The 22,973-nt window shown below is 38.2% G+C and overlaps 1 protein-coding gene across 10 annotated transcripts in view; it reads right to left on the bottom strand.

Annotated features, from left to right (window-relative positions):
• The window catches only part of eya1 (EYA transcriptional coactivator and phosphatase 1), a 63,242-nt gene extending 43,677 nt beyond the window's left edge, over positions 1–19,565 (bottom strand). For 5 of the 10 annotated variants that reach the window (XM_082546097.1, XM_082546106.1, XM_082546099.1 and 2 more), the window contains exons 1-2: positions 18,825–19,565; positions 14,491–14,649 (exon numbers count right to left, since the gene is read on the bottom strand). In XM_082546097.1, coding sequence (XP_082402223.1) covers positions 14,491–14,510 — 20 coding nt within the window. In that variant the 5' untranslated portion in view covers positions 14,511–14,649; positions 18,825–19,565. Of the gene's footprint in view, positions 1–13,163; positions 13,194–14,490; positions 14,650–18,824 lie in introns of those variants that run through there. The other 5 variants (XM_082546103.1, XM_082546096.1, XM_082546101.1 and 2 more) reach the window with 5 other exon arrangements.
• Between the last annotated feature and the right edge of the window lie 3,408 nt (positions 19,566–22,973).

Here is a 22,973-nt window from a genome sequence, read left to right on the forward strand (position 1 = left end):
GAAACATGTTTTGAATTATGAGAAAATGCCATTTAAGAAAAACACACACACACACACACACTATATATATATATATATATATATATATATATATATATATATATATATATATATATATATATATATATATATATACATATATATATATATATATATATATATATGAAATATATATGAAATATCTATACTTAACTCAATCTTATTCAGATTTAAGAATTTACAAAAGCAGTTACTATATTTTGTAGTTGCCCCGGTGCTTGCTAACTGGCATGTAGTTAAAAACTCTCCATGGACACATTTGTCCATGAATACGCCATAAGAGACAAGTGTAGTTTATGACCAGTGAAGCACACCTGGGGAAAGTCTATAAGGAACCCTGAAAATCCTCAGACAGATACTTTATTGGTCTCCAATGGCCCCAAAAAAGCCAAACAAGCACACTTCAGAGACCTATTACTCAGAATAAGACATTGCTAGGGCTGGAAGTAAGCTATCACTGTGGGCATTACATACATAATATACGTCCTGCTGAAAGATAAAGAAATCTTTAATAGAACATTTGTTCTAATAAGTAAGTGAAATGTGGATTTTTGATTTATCTCTCTTGGAATTTGGCTTAACAATGACCTAACTTTCCTTGCAAATATAGACACACATTTTGCAGCTGACATTAACATATATGAACATGCAAGAAAAAGCTTTACCATACCTATTTGTGTAATTGATGTTGTTTTCATCTTTCGGTGGACATATTTTGCAAAATTCAGTGAAACATTTTATAGATGTCTGTACAAGAACAAAAACTAGATTAAAGAAGAGTATAGTCCAACCTATGAATACTGGGAACTTATGTAATTACGAACTGATGAGTAGGAACATCAACATGTTCTCCAGCTTTAATGCTCGTGCAACCCAATGGTATGCTATGACAGTATGATCTATAGTTTGCTCTTATCACAATCTCTAAAGCTAAAAACACTGAAATATAAGGCTATAAAATTTTAGAGACGGATATATTCTAAACTGCTTATTCTAGTCATGAATGTGATCTATATGTTGCTGTCCATATTAGAAACAAAGTTCGCATTGAAAACTGATCTTGCATGGCTTTACGGAGAAATTATTAACCACGAAACAGGTACACTTTATCTAAGCTGTTTATACCCTAACAACCCTTCATAATAGCATTGAAATATAATTTTAAAAAATGATGAAACGGCTATTTTTGTATTTGTTTCTTTATTGTGCTCATGTTACTCATAAATGGCTCCATTATGAAAGCAGGGAAAAACAATTTCACCCTCTGCAGTCGCTTGTCTTTTTTATCGATATAATTTTGCCAAGCCTCAGTAGTCTGAAATCGACTTAAAATAGAAGGCCCTCGTTCGCCATCAGCTTTTACCAAAACCCAAAAAAGTTTCATAATTTAATGTAAAAAAGTTACACAGTGGATAACTGCTTTCAGATGCCTTCCCCGCAAATGCAATAACAATCAGAAAAAGGAATCAAAACATATTGAAGTGGCACATTTTTGTCATTCAGCAGCAATTCTTTGGCAATGCACACAAAAGCACATTTTCACTTGATATAACAAATTGTGGGATCTGCTTATAGCTGTCACATCATTTTAAAATTTGCAATCAAGCACAGAAACAAATCTGAGTGTAAAGAGGGTTCTTCCTCAGTAGGTTTAGCAGATATTAATAACTGTTGTGATAATGAAGAGTAAGACTTTAGAATTTCTCTAGCATTCTGGTTTAACTATACAGCCTCACAGCAACACTACTAAATCTAAATTAGCTGCACCCTAAAATACCAATATGTTTGGTAATAAATTTTCACCACCCCTTTAATGGCAGCATTTGTCAGGGTTGCCCCAACTGTCTCGGACAGACTTCTGACTTGTGCAACCCAGGCGGCCAGAAATGTGGCACTCCCCGTCTCTTCCCCAGCTGCCCAGGTCAGCAAAGCACTAGAGGCCAGGCCACTGATCAACAGGCTTGCAGTGGGTCTGGCCCGCAAGGAGGCGGGGGGGGGGGGGGGGGGGGGGCAGGTCATCAGTGGAACTTATGTTCACCACCAACCAACTCCCAATTGGTTAGAGTGCAAAATGCAGACATTATAGACATAACTGCTGCCTCTCAAACCCACCCCTCCAGGCAAACTCTGTCCTCCTCTCTGACTCACTTACCAAACCCCCACTAGTCCAACCACTGTGACATTTGTGAAGCCAGGAGTCCACATAACAAAAACACATTAGGCAAATGTCTGGGGTCAAACGTCTGTTTGAATTGGCCAGATGAAAGACACTTGGATTGGGTCTGTGCCATTCTCCTCAGTGACTAAATACAGTTACAAAAGAGGCACTGCTGTGCAAGCCAGCGGTTTGTCTTACTAACAGAAAATGCTTCCACATTCAAGTTGCAGTGCCATATTTGCCAAGGGATGATACAAGAGCACAGATGAGGATTTAAGCCAGGGGCATTATCAATCAGGTATTTGTCCCAAATAAACAGAAATAGCACAGACCGGACAATAACTTATATTTAGCCTACATCCACATTTGTTCGCAAAGAAACGAGTGCACGCAAACATAGCTTGGGTATTTCCAGTGATGAATGAGCACCGCCACTGGACACCAGCTTTCAGTAATTTTTAACTCCTCGACACATTTAACAGCTGGGTTTATCTGCATACTCTGCACGTCGGCCGGCTGATGCGTAGATTATTCATTTATTTTATACAGGAGCAAGAAACACACTGAGCTCCACAATAAAGTTGTGAATACAGTTAACAAACAGCAGCTAGCTAGTGAAATATTTCCAGATTTTCAAAATAAGCAATGCATTAATTATAGTTTCAGACAATGCAGGAGGAGCACTGACTCTTCTACTAATATATCCCCTCAAAGTACTTCTAGGTGACTTCTGTGCATGTGTCTGGTACTTGTTGCTGCAGCCATCACGAGTAAGGGAGACAGCCTTTCATTTATTGTTTTTCTTAGAGTACTACTGCTGCACTATCAATATCCAGTAGACAGGAAGAGCTGTCTAAGTTACTTTACATATGAAAAAACAAAGATGGCACCGCCAGGAGAAGCGCTAACAGTTTAAACCAAGAGGAATCAACGAATACATAATTTACTGAAAAGTCAGTAAAGAGTTGAGATGCAGTGCATTTTCTACAGACACTGTGAATGAAATCATTAAAAGTCAATGATATGCCATGTTTGTTTCCTCTTGATGTGTTCAGAGCAGCAGTGGCCCCTCTAAAAGGTGACTTCCCTTATGAGGAAATGGAATTTGCAATGCACTCCACTCAGAACACTCTCCCTTTGTGCTTGTGAGAAAATATGTTCTCTGTCTCTCTTTTTTTTTCTTTTTTTTTTTTGGTATAACTGATTTAAAGAAAAACAATCTCAGAATTTACGCTTTTCTCTGTCAATATGGCTCGTGTTAGTGTGCAGTATTTCTGTGTATTTTAGCATCAACTTAAGTACAGTAACACCGCAATCCTATTGCCAGTCTTTAATTAAAAACAAAACAAAACATTGTTGCAGGCAGAAGGTAAGGGTAAAAAGATAATTCTTGCAGAAAAGAATAGATTTGGTGTCTGCCTGTTTGCCTGTGCCAAGTTTTCTCTTATGCAAATGACTCAGACTGTGAAGTAACAGCTGGATTTAAATCGTAAAGCAACAAACCAGCTACAGCAGACATGTAACCAAAAGAATGGCATTAAAAGTGTGCAGTACCTGGAAATGTTTTGCCAGGTCAGATTAATGCAGTGTAAAAGGCTTTAAAGATGGCAGTAGTTGATTGTTAGTTGAATTAATGTATTGAGACTATAACCTACATGAATTCCTATTGATAGTTCACCTGGTGTAAACATCCATCTAACAAATATCCTCCCACTCTTATGAGATCTCAAAATAAGTGACCAAGTAGCAGTCTTATTTTTGCATTGCATATATGTAATCTAAATGACAATGCTACAGATGATGAACTGATTTAAAAAAAAGAAATGCTGTCACAGGCATAAAAATTTTTTTGCAACAACATGCATATAAAGCAAACAACTGTACAATATTCACAGCCACAGGATTAACAGGACTTGTCTACTATTGTTTAGGTCTCCTTCGTGCCATCAAAAGTTCTTTGACCCGTAGCGGACATAAACAAAGGACCTCTGCAATTGTATTGTTGTGTCTGACACAAGGACACTGGCACCAAATCTTTTGGGTACTGTGAGCTGCAGTGGGAGAAAAGTGGAGGTGGGGGGGCCTTGGTGGATCATGCTTGTTCCGTAACAATGTTTGAACAGAACGGGATCAGTAGAGTTTGAAGCTTCAGCTCTCGTTTGTACTCCTTGAGTTGTCTTTGAACAGATATGCTGGGTGTACTGTAGCACAGAGGGAGCCTGCTGCCATAGGTGCGTGCTGGTCTGCACAAATGTCTGGGACAGTACATTTCGTGGCTGATCTGTGTAAATGTCTCTGTGAGTTGAAACAAAACTAAGAAAAATGGTGGTACACTTCTCTAACAAGTGATATTATAGTGTTTTTTGCATGCTGTGTAAAGGGAGTGAAAGAGACAAGAGTAAAACTGGAGTTCAGCTTGCTACAGCTGCCAAATACCTTCAGGGAGATCTCTCCTTGAACTCTGTACATGGCACCTTTGAAAAATAATATACCTTTTCAAACCTGTGAATCAGAGATAAATTATCACTTTAATAATGAGGAATCCCTGATAAACCTTTTGATAGTCAAACATCACAAGGGGAAAGTGTGATGAACTGCTAGTAACCTCTGATGATGAACACATGATTCATCAATACCAGCAGATCTGCATGTCTTTGCTAACAAAGCCACAACAAAGAAATTCTGGCCGACCGGGACTTTGCCTCTGACTCCAAAATAAACACTATTTGTTATAAGGAGCATACAGAGGGAAAACCGGGATGAGAGTGTTAAGCCTTCTTCCTCTCAACTTTGTGACTCAGTTGCTGAAGCCCCAGGTGCTTTTTTGTTCTTAAACACATGTCAACTCTCAGACTATCAACACCAACATAAACTTTGCCTAAAATAAATAAATGAATAAAACTGCTAGCAAAACTTTCTCTGCCTACTACTACCAACTAAACAGACATATAAATAGCTCAGCAGCCTACCATGGAAACAAACAACCGCAAAGGCTCGGATCAGTTACAGGAGTAGCAACTTTTTATAGGTCACAAAACTTCCAGTTGCCTAGGAAACAATGTGGAAGAACAGTGTGCTATTGGTTGCAGAACTGGTAATACCTGTCGGGGCAATTAGAAGGCCTATTTTGTTGAAGGAGGAGTATCAGAAGGCTGACTTTGAGTAATTGAAGGCTTTGGTCATTCAATGGGCATGGACTGTTCTGTTAAAGCCGCACCTGGGCTAAGACAATTTGAACAACTCACAATGGGAAGAAATGCCTGTTTATTCTGGTGCGAGCTGGTGCAAGTATCTGGTGGAAGTTTGTCTAAAGATGGGAGAATGATTTAACAAAAAGCAACTTTCTGAATATTGATTTAAATTGTTCATGCTGTAGCCAAGCTTATGTGGCAAACTGTGGATCTGCTTTGGGAAAATTTCAACCCAAAGTACTGAGTGTCAAACTTTTATCTATAGTTACGTCTAGAAATTCATTCTAGTTTAGATATACTGAGGGCAACAAAACCTTTAAAATGTAGGTATTTTTGACACAAAGTTGGTTAACACTATCTTTCTCTTGCATCTTCAAAAGACATGAACTCTGGACCATTTCAGGAGAATCTAATCTACACATCATCCAAATTTGCACTTTCTCACATGTTGCAAACAATGGAAGATATCCCTCATTATTTGCATTCTTCCCAATGAAATTACTCCATGTGGTTTAGGTTGTATCTGGGCAGACATGGACAGTTACCTGAAGCACATACTCTACAAGATTTGGACATTAGCATTTTGACATTCAGCTCTGTGATTCTAGAAAGATTTGGGGCTGCAGTGCATGTATAAATACAGCTCTAGATTCACAGCTGTAGCTCTCAGAGGAGCCTGGCCCATCCATTGCATGATGACTATGCAATTTACAAAATTACAAGCTAGCTGAAACCCTGCCCTAAAGAAGCCCCAGACTCTGCCTGAATTATTTATTAACTATTGATGAAGGCTGATAAATGCACCCCGCTCACCATCCCAATGACATTCTTGTCTCCTGCCTTGAGCCACTTCTGCCACTTTGTCTGCCTGTATGTTCCCGTGATACAAAACTTAGCAAAATGTGGATTTTGTTCATTTATAACACAAAAAGGCAGCTGTTTTCAGCAATGTATCATCTTACAGCTCTCAACTGTGCTGCTATCTCTGCAGCCGGGGGACCCAAATAAGTACATTACCAAGCCAGCTAATTACAGTTTCACACAGTGCGACAGTCGACAATCTTCCCCTATTCTGTTGGCCAGACACCAAAGCGTTCTAATGTGCTCACACAAGGGGAATCAACATGCCAATCTGATGGAGATATACAAACATCAACAGAGAACTACCGGCATAATTTTGATTACTTCCTTGCCTTAGGTATTAATATAAAATCCATCAAGCTTTGAGAAACAGAGGAAAACATTACTGTATATTTGAGGAAAGGAAAAGTGTTACTTTCTTTTTCACAGTGTGGATAAATCTTTCAAAACACGTACAAATGCATGCAAAGACACTAGTACAATACTTAATACTACAGAAGAATTTTAGGGATATTAATTGACCAATAAATATGAACATTATCAAATGACATTTGAGCACTTGAGCAGCCCCTTTGACTGACCTCTGGGACTGGCTGTCCACATCTCCACCACCAATATCTCTAGCAGCTGCAGAGCACTTAATAAATTGCACCTTTAACAAAAGGAAAAGGTGATGAATTGAAAAATGTTTAGCCCTTTCATGCATTATTAATGCAGCCTCTCCCTCAAATCGGCCGCTGATAAATAATTAAAATTAATCTCCTTATGGGAGTTTTCATTATAGGATAATTTAATTAAATGAAAGCCCAAGGACCTCTGAGGGCCCTGAGCCACTAGGGCCCCATGCCCTACTCCTCTAATGGGTCGAGGACAGGAGATTGTCCTGGTAATGCACGGGAGCCCATACATTATTTAATAGATCCCACTAAGTAAGGACAGATCAATGATAACTTGTCATCTCATCAATGTGTTGAAAGCATTCCAGAGGCCACTGCAGAACAAATCCCAAAACTGAAAGAAAAGAATATCCGTGCACACACATAGAAAGTAAAACAGTTGCAAACACATACACATTAATAGCAGCTATGGATATTCTCTAGTTGTGTCTGTGCATTTTACTGATGGGAAAGCAGTGGTGGATCAAGGACGACGAGGTAAGATTGCTTCGGTACAAAAAGTTGAAAGGTGCAAGATATACACCTGATACAAACAATATCAGCATCAAATGGGAGCCTTTAAAGATGGTCTTGGTAAACAAGAGAAAAGACTACTGCAGAGGAAGAGGGGTCCATGCTCGTCTCGACTTCTGGAACACTCAGGCATCTAATTATTATACTGCACTGATCACAAAACATTATCAATGATGACGTACTCATCTAGCTCACACCACAAACAGCAACCCAACAACCAGTAAAGCAAATAGTACCTTTAATTTTAAATACAATATACTGCATAAATATGTATGGTAGAGTCACATTCATGTCTATCTGATAGGGCTTGACTTGTCTGTGATTAAGGATACCATTTGAAGTCATGGTGGAAAATCAACATAAATCAAGGATAGAAATAGCGACTCTTAAAAAGTATAGCTTGGTTTCTAATTATGCAGAGATCACATTGGGCACTGAAAAAGCTAAAGAGTCCCTTTAAAAGAAACCATACAGAGTCACTCAGAGTTTGGCAAAATAATGCCGGATAGGTTTTAGTAAGGAGTGGTGAAAATATGATTTTATTTTGCTTTTGCCAAAGCCAGGGCAGAGTGTCTTCCTAGCAAATAAACTGAAATTCCTTCTGGTTTAATTATAATTATGGAATATGTAATATTGGCAAAACGTGTTTCAACCCCCCTGGTATGTCCACTACATGCACACATTTCTGCTAGTACAAGTTTTGTTGCAGTTTAAAAATGGTAAAATTCAAATTCCAAGATGGACCAAATGACTCCGAGTGCCAGATTTGACCCAGGGGCCAGATTCAATGATTAATACTGTAATACTTTAAAATAGGACTTACACAAATTAAATGAATGCAATTACTATGCTTAAAGCTTAGCGGGAAGTGCATGTATATGCACGCCATGTCTGAATTTAAAAGAGGAAATCTTTAACATAAATATTAGCATTTTGTGAAAACAACTGAGTAATTAGTTTAGGGGATAATAAGCTGGGGTAGGCACACAATGAAAGAAAGCATTCTGGCTTTAAAATGAATAAAAATTGATTGTGTCCCAATAAAAAACGAATTGCCAGAGTGTTAACTGGATTCCCCATAAACGTCTGTAGCAGTCCCTGGCCGCTTTATTGTGTGCTAATGCAATAGAGAACACTTAGCAATAAATGCTCCTCTCTGATGAGCTCACAGAGGCTTTCCAAGATGGCCTGATGAAATTGTAAAAATTAGATTTGAGCTAGCTGCTAATGACTCCTAAAACAAAGGAAACTCTCCAAATGGAATTAGCCTGCCCTCTCCTTCTCTAAATACATCATATGTAAATTACTGTCATTTGGAGAAATATGCTTGCCTGGAAGGTAAAGCCTTCATTAGAGATCTCAGTAGGTTTGGGACTCGAACAAGAACTCCTCTAGGACATTTAAAAAGTTTGAGTACTGAAAGAAGGTAAAGGTATTGTTCACTCATGGTAGCAAATCAGAATAATGACCAAAGAACTTATTTTTGATTATTTTAGTCAAACCTCATGGATTATTTTTCAGAGATGAGGACACAGTTATCTGCTCTGAGAAACAAATACAGCATATCTAAGTTTTCATTTATATAATCCTCATTTGCATATGGATTATCGTTAGTGAATTACTTCAATAATGCAGAGCCACGGACACCAATGAAGTGTCTGCTCAGGTTATTCATTACAGTTTATTAAATAAATGGCTCCATGGTGGTAATGTCAGCTATTAGCTGCATGTTTATTTTAAGCTTTTTTCATTTGCCATCATGCAAGATTGTTTTCTTAATCATAATAAAGTTAATCCAATATTCAGTCTGACTTGCAGCAAGGACGTTGTTTCCTACTACTATTAATATCCAGATGATTGCAAAGTGGTCTTAAAGGTCTGTACAAGGAAGGCATAAATTTGCTTTTTAATATCAGAGTTATCTCGTGCTTAAAGCTAACATGAGAATTAATTAAACAAACAATTAGCAAATGAATGAATCATCACTTTGCAGTCATTTGGGCATTAATGAGGTACATTAATCAGGTTATGCTTGAAAATACTTATTAATGAGCCTGTGAAAACCTGGACAAAAACAAAATTGTTTTTATTATTTCCCTGATCAAAAAGGTTTACAAACTGGTTACAATAGGCAACTCTGGAAAATTTCATAAGGAAAAACAGTGTATTTTGTAGTATTACACAGCAGTGTTGTCTTTAACATGCTTAATCATCCATAAAACAGTATTTTTATACATGAGTGGCCATAGGGCTTGGTGTTACATACACAACTGCACTGATGGGCAATAGTCAGTTGTGCAGCTCGGTTCTAAAATATTTACACAACTCAACCCAACAGTTATTTGCCTTTCTAACGAAGGCAGCACTTTACCACTCAGCAACCATTCACACTGCTCTGTACTGTTTGTATAAGACAACTTTGCAGGAATTACTTACCAATTAAACAGGATAGGTAGTGTTTGGCTGAGCTGGTCAATAGTTTCCTAATATAAACAGAGGGCTTTTGGACAATACTGTTGTGTGTTCATACCAGGAAAGTAATTCACTTATCAGGGCGTTGTTCTCATTTAACCCTTGTTGAATCACCTGACTTTGTTGGTAGACTTGGTTTTAGATAAAACCTCCAATTATCAGACCTCACAGTGTGTCCTGAAATAAAATGTTTACATGTAACACCATGGAGTTACATGTAAACATGCATATCAATAATAAATTAAACATTAAGGATTACTACACATCTGCATGGAAAATACTAGCTGATTTCTAACTATGTTTTCTATTAATTTGATTGTGACTAAAAACAAGACATCTGTTTCTCTTTGTATTACTGTTTGCTGGACACATGTCTGTGCAACACTGAAGTTTGAGGCTCTTCTGGGGGAAACATATGGAGCAACAGCCAGACTGCAGCTGTGGGGTATTTCCACCGTCCATAAGTGCCTACCTATTAATGGGCTTACAGAAACTCAAAATAATAACTTAGATCTGTCAGACTGTTAAAATCTCTCTAATGCAGTCATTTTGTATCAAACCAAAAGCAGGCATGCAGATAGCAACAAAGCCAAAGGGTACAATACGCTCTAATGTCCCAAAATATTCACTCCACAATATCCTAGACTAACACCCAAGAAGCCAGTGTAACGGATAACCATCATGTAAAAATAAAAGTTTGCCAACCTTGCATCCGAAAATAAATAAACACTACCAAATTAAATGATCTAAATCCTCTATTTAATAAAAAATAAATAAATAAAAATCAAAAACAGAACATAAAAATTCCAACCGGTGATAAATGTCATAACTAAAAACATTGCCAGTGAACACAGTTCATTCCAAGTTAAAACTGTGTGAGGCAAATTAAAAAAGAAACACAGAAATAAAATCAAGAAATGTTGCTGCATTCTGTGGGTCTGAGCTTCTTTAAGATGGACTGAGACAAAACAAACAGGGAACATCTGTTTTGTAATAAATGCAAAGTAACTGTGATAATATGGTAGTGCTTAGTGCACATGGGTAACCACATATCTGTGAAGGCACCATTAAAGCAATAAAGAGTGGTTTAGTGTCAACCAGGCAATGTTTTTTGCAAGACCTTGCGCATTTTAGCAAGACACTGCCAAACCCATTCAATGCATATTAAATTTGCATGGTTCCATTGTAAAATTGTCTGGGTTAAGTCTAAATTGGCATGCCTGAAGATTAGACGTGTAATCCAGAGAAAACATCGGGCAGATGATGAAGTAAAAAACTACAAAAAATGATCCTTTGAAATGTAAAGCAGCTGGAATCCTGTATGAAGGAAGAAAGGCTATAGCTTTCAAAACTACAGCAACTACAGCTCCTGAACACGTAGATGTAGAATAGACAATGCTGAGAGAAGCAGCGATGCAAAACAATGTTAAACATGCCTTTTTTCCAAGTTTTTCTGAAATGCAGGCCCAGCAACCCACCTGTCGAGCTCAGGGAGATGTGTCTTATTCTTTTATTCTTTCTCTCTCTTGCACCCACTATGTCTGCATAAAAGTGGCGAGGGCTGCACCTAAATGCACTGTTCTGCAACAACAGCACATGTATTTTAAAAAAATCTCAGTTTCAGTATATGACACATAGCCTTTATTCTATGAATTAAATATACTAGAGTTTAAATGATTTGCAAATCATTACATTATGATTTTAGACACCACTGACTTACAATATGTGCTGAAATTCATATCTTATCAATCATATCAATGTTCTTTAAGGAGCGGATTACAGTAATTGAAAGTCCATACTGTGACAGAAATAACTGTTCTCACACAGGGGCTAGACCCACTGGTGCCTTTTGCTGTCTGTTGGCAAGAACTAAATATATTTTCTGCATTCTGAATGGCATTCCACTCTAACGCATATGTGCCAGTAGTTAACAGTGGATGAGAATAAATAGCTTTCTTAGCCAAGCTTTGAGACATGTAAAAGATGGGTGTTAATGTCTGACATGTACGCAAATTATCTGTAGCGATATTTAATATCTTTAAGCATATAAGCAGTTGCAAAGAAGTATTTTGTATCAATATCTTTGCATTCATATATTTTTCCATTAATAACAAGACAGATACACTAAAACTTATAGAAAATGACAGCGTAATAACCCTTCTGGCAGCGTATCAGGACCTAATTTCTAGGGATCATAACAGTAAGCCAGAATTATGTCACCCGGACCACCTGTTCCCTGAAAACGTCACTGGTTTTAAGTAGTTCCGGCATGCATCCAAAATGTGAACTTCTGAACCACAGTGCTTACTTCTCATTTGTGCAGAAGCAGGAGGCAGCAGTGTGTAGCAACAGGCACTCTAATTTCGTGGCAGTAGAGGGAAGGTTTACATAAGAGACGTGCTGTTCTGTGGCTGTCACTCAACCTGCATCTGAATGGCAAACGCTAGAATGAAGCCGATGCTGTTTCATGTCACCTGAAGGCTAATAAGAGATTAAACATCAGCAGCCAAAATGCTAATTATTGCTCAGTAGCCCCGCAACATATCCAACAAACCCATACCTTTGGAAATGTTCCATTAAAAGTATCAATTATTATTATAAGACTATTCAGGATATTTTTTTTTATTTACAAAGAGAACATGCACATTAAAAAATATATCTGATGCTTACTTGCATGATGAATGCTTTAAATATCAATATTAAAGAAGATTACAGAAATAAGACTTCTCTGCTTGGAGAAAAGGCGAAATGTTCTGAGTTGCACTGCAAGCGAAGCATGAACACACTGTATATTTCTTTTGGACTGGGGTTCTAAAATAGCTGTGCAAGCATTTGTGGACCACACACAGCTGCTGGTGCTGGGGTTCTGCTCACATCATTGGAGTTTATGCCAATTAGCTGTTAAGACTATTTGCAGGGTGTTGGTCATAAATGAAAATAGATGGTCCATCCTTCAAAGCTACTCACCAACCACTGTGCTTGGTATGACTGGCAATAAACATGTACATGTATTTATGAAGGTTTAAAAGATATAAATAAAAATAGAGGCAAATCACTTACAGTTTTTTTTAAAGCAGCTAAGTTTTTTTATTACTACTTTATTCCTGCTGCGAAAATACAACACAAAATACTACAAAAATACAACTATGAGGGTTTTATGAAACACCTAAAGTATAAGAGGGGCCATGGGGGAACTGGACTGTTAAGTGAAATGGCCTTACTGAGGAAACCAGCCCAGCAGTGGACACTTACAGGGAGCAGGGCCATCATACTGTGTTGGCCTTGATGAAATCCCCCCGCACTAAGGCCAGGATGCTGACAGTAGAGCTCAACGTAGTCGAAGTTTTTCCAAGGCTGAACAGCCTAGTCATTACCTCTACAAAAGGTTGATAAATGACAGATAAGGTGCCACACAGAGTGCATCTCAGCACTGTGGAATACAGCAAGTCATTCAGTTTGTGGACAAACAGCACAGACACTGGCAAGCAGGCAGAAGAGGGCACTGTTTTCAACACTGTTACATAGAGTACACAGAGTACAGTACAATCATAAAGGCATCACTGAACAAATTCACCTAGAGTTAAATTTTTTTTTAAATTTATATTATTTTTTCCAAAATTCACGTCTTTCTGCAGTGTTAAATTTGATGCATTCAAACATGCTTTTCTTATCAAGGCGGCCACTGTCTGTCCTGTGACCAGAAAGAAAAGTAGCTCTGTACGCGCTCCATTTGCTCCACGTGTTAAGGTGTCTATTATGTGTGAAACAAGCTATTTTTCTTTAGCTGTGCCTTTTTGACTCTGATGACATAATGCTGTGGGGAGAGCTGGTACTCGGGAAACGCTCCGCTCCTACTTTTATACACCTATTTAAGAACAGCAGCCTTTCACACCAAGTTCAGCAGGAAGAAGCAGTAAAATTAAATGGGAAAGGTCTACAGTATTTCATAATTAATAGGCAGCAGTGAGAGGAGAACAGTCCACGTTGACGTAAAAAGATCAACAACGTATAAAAGTGATCATTCATTCTCCAGAAAATCACAGACAAAAAAACCCCAGTGCCCTATGTTGTTCCTTTAAAAAAAGAAACCAAAATCATAACAAATTTGAAATACGTGCCAAGCTTTTTAAAATCTTTGATTGCTTTACTTTATTTGGCAGTCCTACAGAGCCTCTACTCTCCTTGCCTATATGATCTAATTTGTTACTGAGGTGGTCCCCAGCTCGTACCTGGTCACCACCTGCAAGCAGTACTGTAAATTACTTGGTGGGCTTAATTGCCCATGTCCACTGTGTTACTATAAACTACTAGCACTGTGCTAACTCTATTCTCAGGTACTTAATCAAGGCCACCAGATTTATTTCCATGCACTAACTCTGGGGACAACTGCAAGCAGGTCTGAGTAATTGGATTTTTTTTTTTTTTTTTGCATCTAAATTAACCACCTATTCTTAGTGAGAACTGGAGTTTGGAAATGATAACAATAATGATATCAACCAAAACCATATGAGGCCTTGCCTTTCATACTGGGAGCTGCATTATGCACAATAGAGCCAGATGTTGCTCGCACTGACCTTACCTGGGGGGGTATGGTGCCATTATGCCAATCACACACTGCAGCACTTTAAGTCACAGACCTAAGTTGGACTGGAGAAACTCAATTATTCAGGTTCTTACCTCACACATACAAAGCAGTAGCAATGGGTATTGAGTTTAGCTTAGTTCTTCCAGCATTCACCTAAGGCAGCAAAGCACAAGAAAGAAATGAATAACCACGCATGAACTTGGACACATTTCCAAGTACAACTGCTGTTTTTACTAAAATCCTTTGACAAACTATTTCAGTAAAAAGCTAGCAAGACAGGCAGATATTGATTCAACAAAGATACTTTTTTCTCTCTTCCTGTGAACACAAACAAATAACTGTTACAAGATTAAAATATACACATACAGATTTAATTAGGCCAGTTGACTAATACGGCTACATTACACTTCAAGAAGTTAGCAAGTGACTCCAGCGCATATGGGAAAGAACAAAAAACCCCAAAACACAAACAAAAAACGTTTCCAACATAAAGTAAAATAAATTAAATGCTAACAATTTCATTAGGATGTGCTATATGAATTACATACATTTAGCTTCTAAAAAAATTATATGTTTTCCCATTTCAGTTTCTTTCATTAAGTGACTGCACATAGTAGTGTGTAATATAACTCCTTTTAGTCAGTGCAGTAGACGAAGCAGCGGAGGGCGAGAGAAGAGTGAGCACTGGGCAAGCAGAGGGGATGTGGTCTATGTAGGGATGTCAGAAGCATAATGGGGAGCTGAGTCATAGGTTATAAAAAGCTGTCATCAGGGATTTCTGTCCTCAGCAGCTCATCACACAGGACCTGTGAATTATTTATTACTATGGAAACTCAAGTGCCCCTTTACTCCACGCCGCTTGGTTTACTGCACTTCCCTTTTCTTGGGCTTGTTAAATAAAAGCATACCATTTAGGTGCTGTTATTAAAGTCTTTAATAGGATAGAGTATAAAAACAGAAATTAATTTTATTAATGTGACTATTTTGCTGATTTCATATAATGGATATAATAAATTACTGCCAGTGCATGCTCTTAATGAGAACATTTATTTACAATTAAAGTGTTTGGATTATTAGGATGTGCCCTGTATTTGTTCTGCCCTCGGTCCAAATGACCACCTAATTAGCACTAATGCAATGCATTAATAAGGGTGATTGTTATTAGATCTGTTTTTTGTTTTTTTTAATAAATCACAGAACAATCCCACCAGCAAAAAGTCTGTAGTCTTGAAAAGGAATGGAACGAATGGAAACATGACAACCAGGCATCTCACATTAAGTTACATTTTCTTTTTTTTAATATATGTCAAACTTTTTAAGCCATGAAGTAACATACACCATCGCCAGCATAGTCCAGAAATTACTTTTTTTTAAAAAAGAAGGAAAATCTACTGCCCCGCTAAATCAGTCTCACTTAATTTTTTCCCCTTGGTTTTTGATAGCAAAGTCAATGCAAATCAGCTCAGGCATTTTTCCTCACTTTGTTTTGTTCTTGGTATATGAAAATGGTTAAAAATCCCATGGGTCAGTGAAAATGATCCCTCCACTCCAGTCGCCTGCTCTAAGTCAGCCAAAACATTCCAGACTTCAAAAGACGGCTTTGCCTACCAGGGCCATTTCAGTGTCCCAACCTCCACGGCCCAGGAGGACTTGGTTATTTGGATAAATTAATTTCTGGAGTCTGCCTGAGTTGCAAAAACAACCTCCTGCCTGACAGCAAATTAGTCTAACAGAAAAAAATAGAAAATATATAAAGTTAAAGAGAACACCCACTTTTTTTTCTTTTTTTTTTGCTTGTTTACTGACAGCTCTGTTGCACTCATGCTTTTACATGTTTCTGGAAATTTTTAATAAAAGAACAAAAAATATTGTTGAAGATATCTGTAAACCTATCTGCTGGCAGGTGAAGAGTTTCAACAGTCAGCATCAGCACAGAGGCTGTAAAGCATACTGTGTACAGTACACAGCTGACAGGCTGTATACCATAAAACAGACTCATGTAAAACTTTAACAACTGTCAGTGGTATTGAAAAAAAATGATATAAAACTGAAATCTGCCGAAGCCTCAAACATATGTAAAAGAGAATAATATAAACCTGAGAGCACAGACTGTGAAAATGAGGGAGGAAAACGGTTACGGAGGAAAAATTATGCAAACAGATGAAGACAATCCAGAATTAATGGTCCGCAACATTTTCAGGCACTCAAAGAGCTGTCCAAGGACACCATGGGGGAGACTGCATGGCCCCAGTAATAGGAGGAGCATGTAACTTCAAAAGTAAGGAGAACAGACTGGAGAACTTTCCTCTGAAGTCAAGTCTTAAAGAAAACGTGAAGCATATGTACAGTACAGTAGGGAATCTAGTACATGTGTGAATGAAAATTGTTCTCCTCATTGCTGCAGACATGATACATTGCAGTATTTCTACTGCACAGCCACACTTTAAAAAAGTGATGGATTTCTGAACTCAGATCTTTGGGTTGCAGCTGTTCCACCTCAGGCCACTGAGGATACACCCCCCCCCCCCCCCCCCCCCCACACACACACACACACACACACACACACAACAGAAAAGAAAAGAAATTGGGTCAAAACAAAACAAGATATTCCACAATTTCAATAAATGTGTCCATAAAATACGGTATTCAGAGGATGTGAGATCACCCTATGAAATATAAAAAGCTATAAAAAGTATTGACCACAAGTCACAATAAATATGTCATTTACAATGTTGTGGATTTTGACCATGTTCCAGACCCCTCTTATAATAGATGATATTTCTGAAGGGCAGTCCACGGAAAGGAACATTAAACTGTGGCTTTGTCAAATGACGTAATCAGAATGAGAAGACTATTACAGAATAATCTTATAACAATGAATCAATTAATCAAAAGGAATGGCAGCTATTTTGATAACAGGTTGATTGTTTTAATTATTTAGGATATTTTGAAGCAAAAAATACCAAATGCTACTTCTTTTTTATTATTTCATATGTGAGGATTTGCTGCTTTTCTTCAACTAAATATTGAGTGTTTAACTGTGTATTGGTTCAAACATTTTTACCACATCATAAATGATGTTAATGCTGTTTAACAATGTTTAATGTTTAACCATAAAAATAAAATAAAACCAAGTTTGGAAATAAATGGATGCTCATGTCTGTGCACTGAAGGCTAAAATACAACAAAACATCTAAAATTCAGGATACTGGTGAAGAAATTCAGCTTGATTATGAACATCAAGAGCCTGCACGCATGACACTGATTGGTGGGAATCAGGGAACCACCGCCTTTACACAGTAGGTCCAGAGAGCTGCTTAATTAGCAGTGCAGGGCTAGCAGAGGGCCTACCAGCGCAAAATTTGAATCGTGATGGCATAACTTTGACATAACCTACACTTCTGTCTTGCTGATGTGATTCAGCCATACATCACAAAAACTCTGAAGCATGAGAAAATGAAGACAAACTGTATCATACAGGAATGGGGAAAACAGAGGGGGAACACAATCTTTCCAAGGACTTTTGGTCTGAGGGAAGAACACCATGCATACTTGAGCCAATCCAACATGCACTAAGTGAGGAGAAAATGTCCATTTTTAACCTGTTATCCATCACTGTCAAATGCGGTGCACGGTTAAAAAAAGGGGGAAATAATTAAGCAGAAAAATGACTGCAGTCTGGGGCAGAATGGATGAGAGCGAAACTCAGGTACAGCTCCTGTCAACTTGAGCAAATGATATTTTGACAAATGTCTCTTACACAACTGGTACGTAGATCACTGCATTTCTGGGTGTAAAAACACGTTTTTATATATGTTATTGAGGAGAGTCAACACATGTAATGAATCACAGTGTAGTGCAGGGGCAGGCATAGGTCTTCTTTATTGCAAAATGTGGCTTGGTGCTGCTTTTTTACAAATTCAATTAAAAAAGTTCAGAAGTGTTCATACTCTTTGACGCATTGTCAATTTTACAGAAGGATAAACCGCTTGAAATAAAAGAAATTCAAAGAAAACTTCAAAACACTGAATTACAATTAAAACGTTTACAATGACGTAACTAAAATAAACAAACCGATTCACAGTCACCCTAAAAGAAAAAGGCGCAGTTTAGGGAGCTTTAATTTCTCACTGAGCACCGATCCTGTGATTCAGAGGACTGTGAGGCTGCCCCGCTGAAAGTAACCCCGCTGTCCCCGCCCATTCTGGAAATGGCTCAATATCACGCTGTCAAATTCGCCACACAAGTCAAACAAATACCGAACAACTGCGCAGAAATGGCCAACAGAACAAAGACGAGGCGAAACGAGTGGTTTGACTGCTGCCTACCTTGCTGTTATGTACCGCCGCTGTCACCACATGCAACAAGTATCCATGTCCATAAAGATTAACGCCAGAGTCGGCTGGCCCGTCAACGTTTTTTTCTTTCTTTTGCTGACTGGAAAATAGGGAGGGGGTTTCAATCACGTAAAAATGCTTATCATTGTCCGTCATTAAAGCTAAACGTTTTCATGGCAGCGGAGTCGGAAGGTTCCAGTGAATTGGCAAGATATCCGCATGCGTCTGTGCGCGAGCTCTGCTCGCTGGTATCAAATGTGGCAGGCACGAGGAAAGCTTACCCAGGGTATAATTCACTTCACTTTTGGCTTCAACAAGAGGCTGTTACTTGTCGGTGTCATATAATTTAATATATATATTTTAACCGCAGTTGTTATCAGTAAGATTAGCCCACACCACCATTTTGGTTTGATAGCATAGTTTTATAATTAGTCAGAAAAGAAAATCATTCAATTGCCTTTTGAAAACAAAAATCCACTTTTTTAAATGACATTTGCTCTGGTGAGTCATAATATGATTATTTGTAGTTACAGTAATCCTCATGTCTCGCAATTTTTGGATATGAATTAGAGCGCCACCTACGGGAGCCATTGTTTAGTTATCGGTTTTTGGCTGTTAGTGTGTGTATGAATGCTTCCTAGTTTTTTTTTTTCTTTTTTAGCATTTTAGTATAGCATAGTTTTAGACGATGACGAGGAGAAAATAAGAACAACAAATTCTGTTTATGAGGATTTCTTTTCAAACTGATTTATGCTCTTTTCTTCTGATATTGTTCCTTTCAAGGCTTGTAAAACAAGTCAAACTGAGTAATCTATAGAGGATGTATACACTATAACAAGAATACATATCAAGGGGGCCACCTGTAAAAAGAAAAACAACTTTATTGTATAAACTACTAGGATAAATTCTAGAAACATCTGTAATGTAAATTAATAATAATAAATTTGCTCTTTATTCTGTTTGTGTTGCTGCAGTTTTCACTTTTAATTGAGTGTTACAAAATTCCAGTTCACTGGCAATATCAGGAATATGTTTTTCCTGCACTATAAAAACCGTTTCAATTTGAAACAGCAGCTGAATGAATGCGGCATTCATTCTTGCGTGAAAAGCCTCCATATAGTAAAGCGATTGTCATTCTGCTACTTTGATAATATCAAGTAATTGAGCTAGATGATTGGATGGACAGCCTCTAACAGCCTTCAGCAATACATCACAAGACAATTCTGATGATTTGTTGCATCAATTGACTGTTCACATAATCTCATTTGGGTCTGAAAATGCACTCATCCAAAGGTTCCAGTCCAGGCCTTCATTTTAGCACAGCAGCCAACACACCTTCAGATAAAGGGATGCGAGTGGATGAGAGAGTGCCACATATCCTTGAGAGCATTTTTTAATTTCTTAGTGCTCCATCTGTTGAAATGATAAAGTGCAGCTATAATGGAGTGCAACAAGATTAAATTAATCAGGTTTGTCCATTATACCGCCACAGGCTCTTCACAGATGATTGCAATTTTCTCTGTCAGGCCCATTATTGTAAGATCTGTTTAGTGGGTTGATGCAATTAAAATGGACTTAATGTAAATTTAACAATACAAATAACACTTCTGTCTGTGTATGTTTAAGAGGGGTGCGGCTGGAGGGTCCTGAAGTGCAATGGTAAACACCCACTGTAACCATTTTTAACTTCAAACAAACCAGGGTGCTATTTGATTAGCGTGGACTCTGTGATCAATAACTATGTTTCATGTTTTCATGTTCTCTGTGATGTCAAAGGATCCGGTTGCACAGACCACCCTTGTCTGGACATCAGCTGTAAGGAACACAACACCTTCCAGAGGCATATCATGATGCCCATAGATCATTAGAACCTGGAGAGAGGGGAGTTTAATGGAGTCACTCTGATGAAAGCATATAAAGTGAACGCCTTCAGTCTTGCGTATGAATCTCAGGGCTCAGTACAGTAGGTGAGGCCGACTTGAGAGAATTTTATTAATTTTTCCTGGAGCTGATCTAATATCTTCCTGATTGGTTGCTTCCTTCTGCTGGATCAGGTCACTGCCATGGGACAAAGCTTACAGGATGTGTACTTAACAGGAGGAGATCTCGGCCTAGCGCCACAAAGCTCCCACCGCCACTTAAACGCAGGAATGGCGGAACTGTCACGCTAAAAATGTCAGATGCTTTTTATTCTCAGCACCTCTATAATTTTTGATTTACGCAAGACTGTAAAATATAACAATGCACCCGTGCTTTGTCTTCACGGGGACACTCTCCTGCACATTTGAGGACCCGTTTTTGAGGGGTTTTTTGGTGCAACCTCATTTTTGTGAGACACAGTTTTCATGGATCCATCTAGAACCGCACGTCAGCCACATCTGTTTTAAGTGATTTCACTGGACGCGAGGCGGTTGAGGTTAGGTCTATTGTGACTAAATGAAGAATTACCATAACCAATCAGACAATGTACTTTATTACATTATAGGTCAGGTGTTTTGTATTATTCTCCTATCAGATTACAGGTAAAGTGAAATAACCTACACCTGAAGAAAAGCGCACATTTTCTTGATTTTTGTTTTTCTGTCTTCTGTCCTTTAAGCACACAATGAAATTTATAGTACCCCGAGTGCCACCCAGGTAACCTGAGGAGGTATGCGCCAGTGTGTTTGTTGGAGGCACCTACCTTTCACACGAGGTGCATTCCAGTGGTCGTGGCAGGCCGACAACAAGTCAATCAATCACACTGTGCGCAGCAGTAATTCAGTAGGTGTCACACTATCTCTTTTGTTAGCCACAGGACGGCAGGGTGAGTTCACAGAAGGAAGAAACAACAAAATGCCTTTTTGGAAATCTCCCAAAATCAGATTATGGAACAAACCCTGCAGTTTTTATAAATAACTGAAAAGAGTAACAATTTATGCACAGTTTAGGACAGCAATGCATTTTTATGCTTTAAAACTAAGGAATGTGGTGCATGGTTTCTATGGGTACTGCTAATATATGGTAGCCACTATTCAAATTGAAGATCCAATCACTGAATTCCTTTTTTGAGCCTGCATGCTTCAGCTTCAGATCATAAATTGTGCCTTTAGAGGAGAGGCTTTTCAACCACCCATGCAAAAGTACTCCAGAAAGAGTAATTAATTGCCATCGGCGAATTTGTATATGTTGGAGTTGATCGGCCTCCAAATATAAAAAAAATATATATATAAACAACCCAAATACTTTGATTCATGGCTCTGGTGTCTGATATGGCTTCGATGTAAAAGCTGTTCATTTGCCAAATCAAATACCCCTGCTAGTATGCAAAAAAAAGCACAGTTCAATCTGCCTTCTATCAGAGGCGTTATTTGAGAAGACGCGTGCCCGGGGTTTGAAAGCACAGTGCCAAATAATGAGCTGTCTGTTCCAAAAAAACATTCAAGGCAAACATACAAGCACTGGCATCAAATGCCAGAATCTTCCACAGAAAGAGCTTACAAAGCAGCGGTCCAGTGGAAGAACATAAAGTAAGGGAAACTTGCAGTCAGGGGAAATCCTCCAAAACTGTTTGGTACAAATATTTGGTATGTGCGGATTCTTTTTAATATGTCATAAAGTAAACTAGCAACAAATGCCAAATCTTCTCCCTCCCCATTTACTCCTTGATTGTTGATGAGACATCCTTTTCAAATTAAACAAGGATCTCTTAAACTTTGCCAAAGCTGGCAAAGTTTCATCATATAGAGATGAAACTTCACCAGCTCAGGGAGGAGATATGTTACCCTATTTGAATTATCACCTTGCCTTGAGTCTTTTTGGCTTCTAGTAGAAACCACATTTGGAAGAAATAATGTACTTGAAGGTTAAAAATGTCATAAGGAATTCCAGAGAGGGGTAACCTTATTGACTCTCCTTGGATATAATATGATTCCACTGATGTGCTATTCTTAAATCTCACTCCTTTCCTTTATGCAGACACCATTTTCCTTCAGGTTTGCCTTACATATGTGTGCTGCTAATACAATAACTGGTAAATTCCAAGAATAGTCGCTTATTGGTCCTACCATGGCATTTGCGCCAGAAGGTTGTATTTCATGATTATATTATAATTTTCGTTTGAGTGGGAAATGCATCTTTTCTCTTTTTTTTGACGAAAAA

This window comes from Aulonocara stuartgranti (assembly GCF_965226115.1).
Source record: "Aulonocara stuartgranti genome assembly, chromosome: 9".
NCBI lineage: Eukaryota > Metazoa > Chordata > Actinopteri > Cichliformes > Cichlidae > Aulonocara > Aulonocara stuartgranti.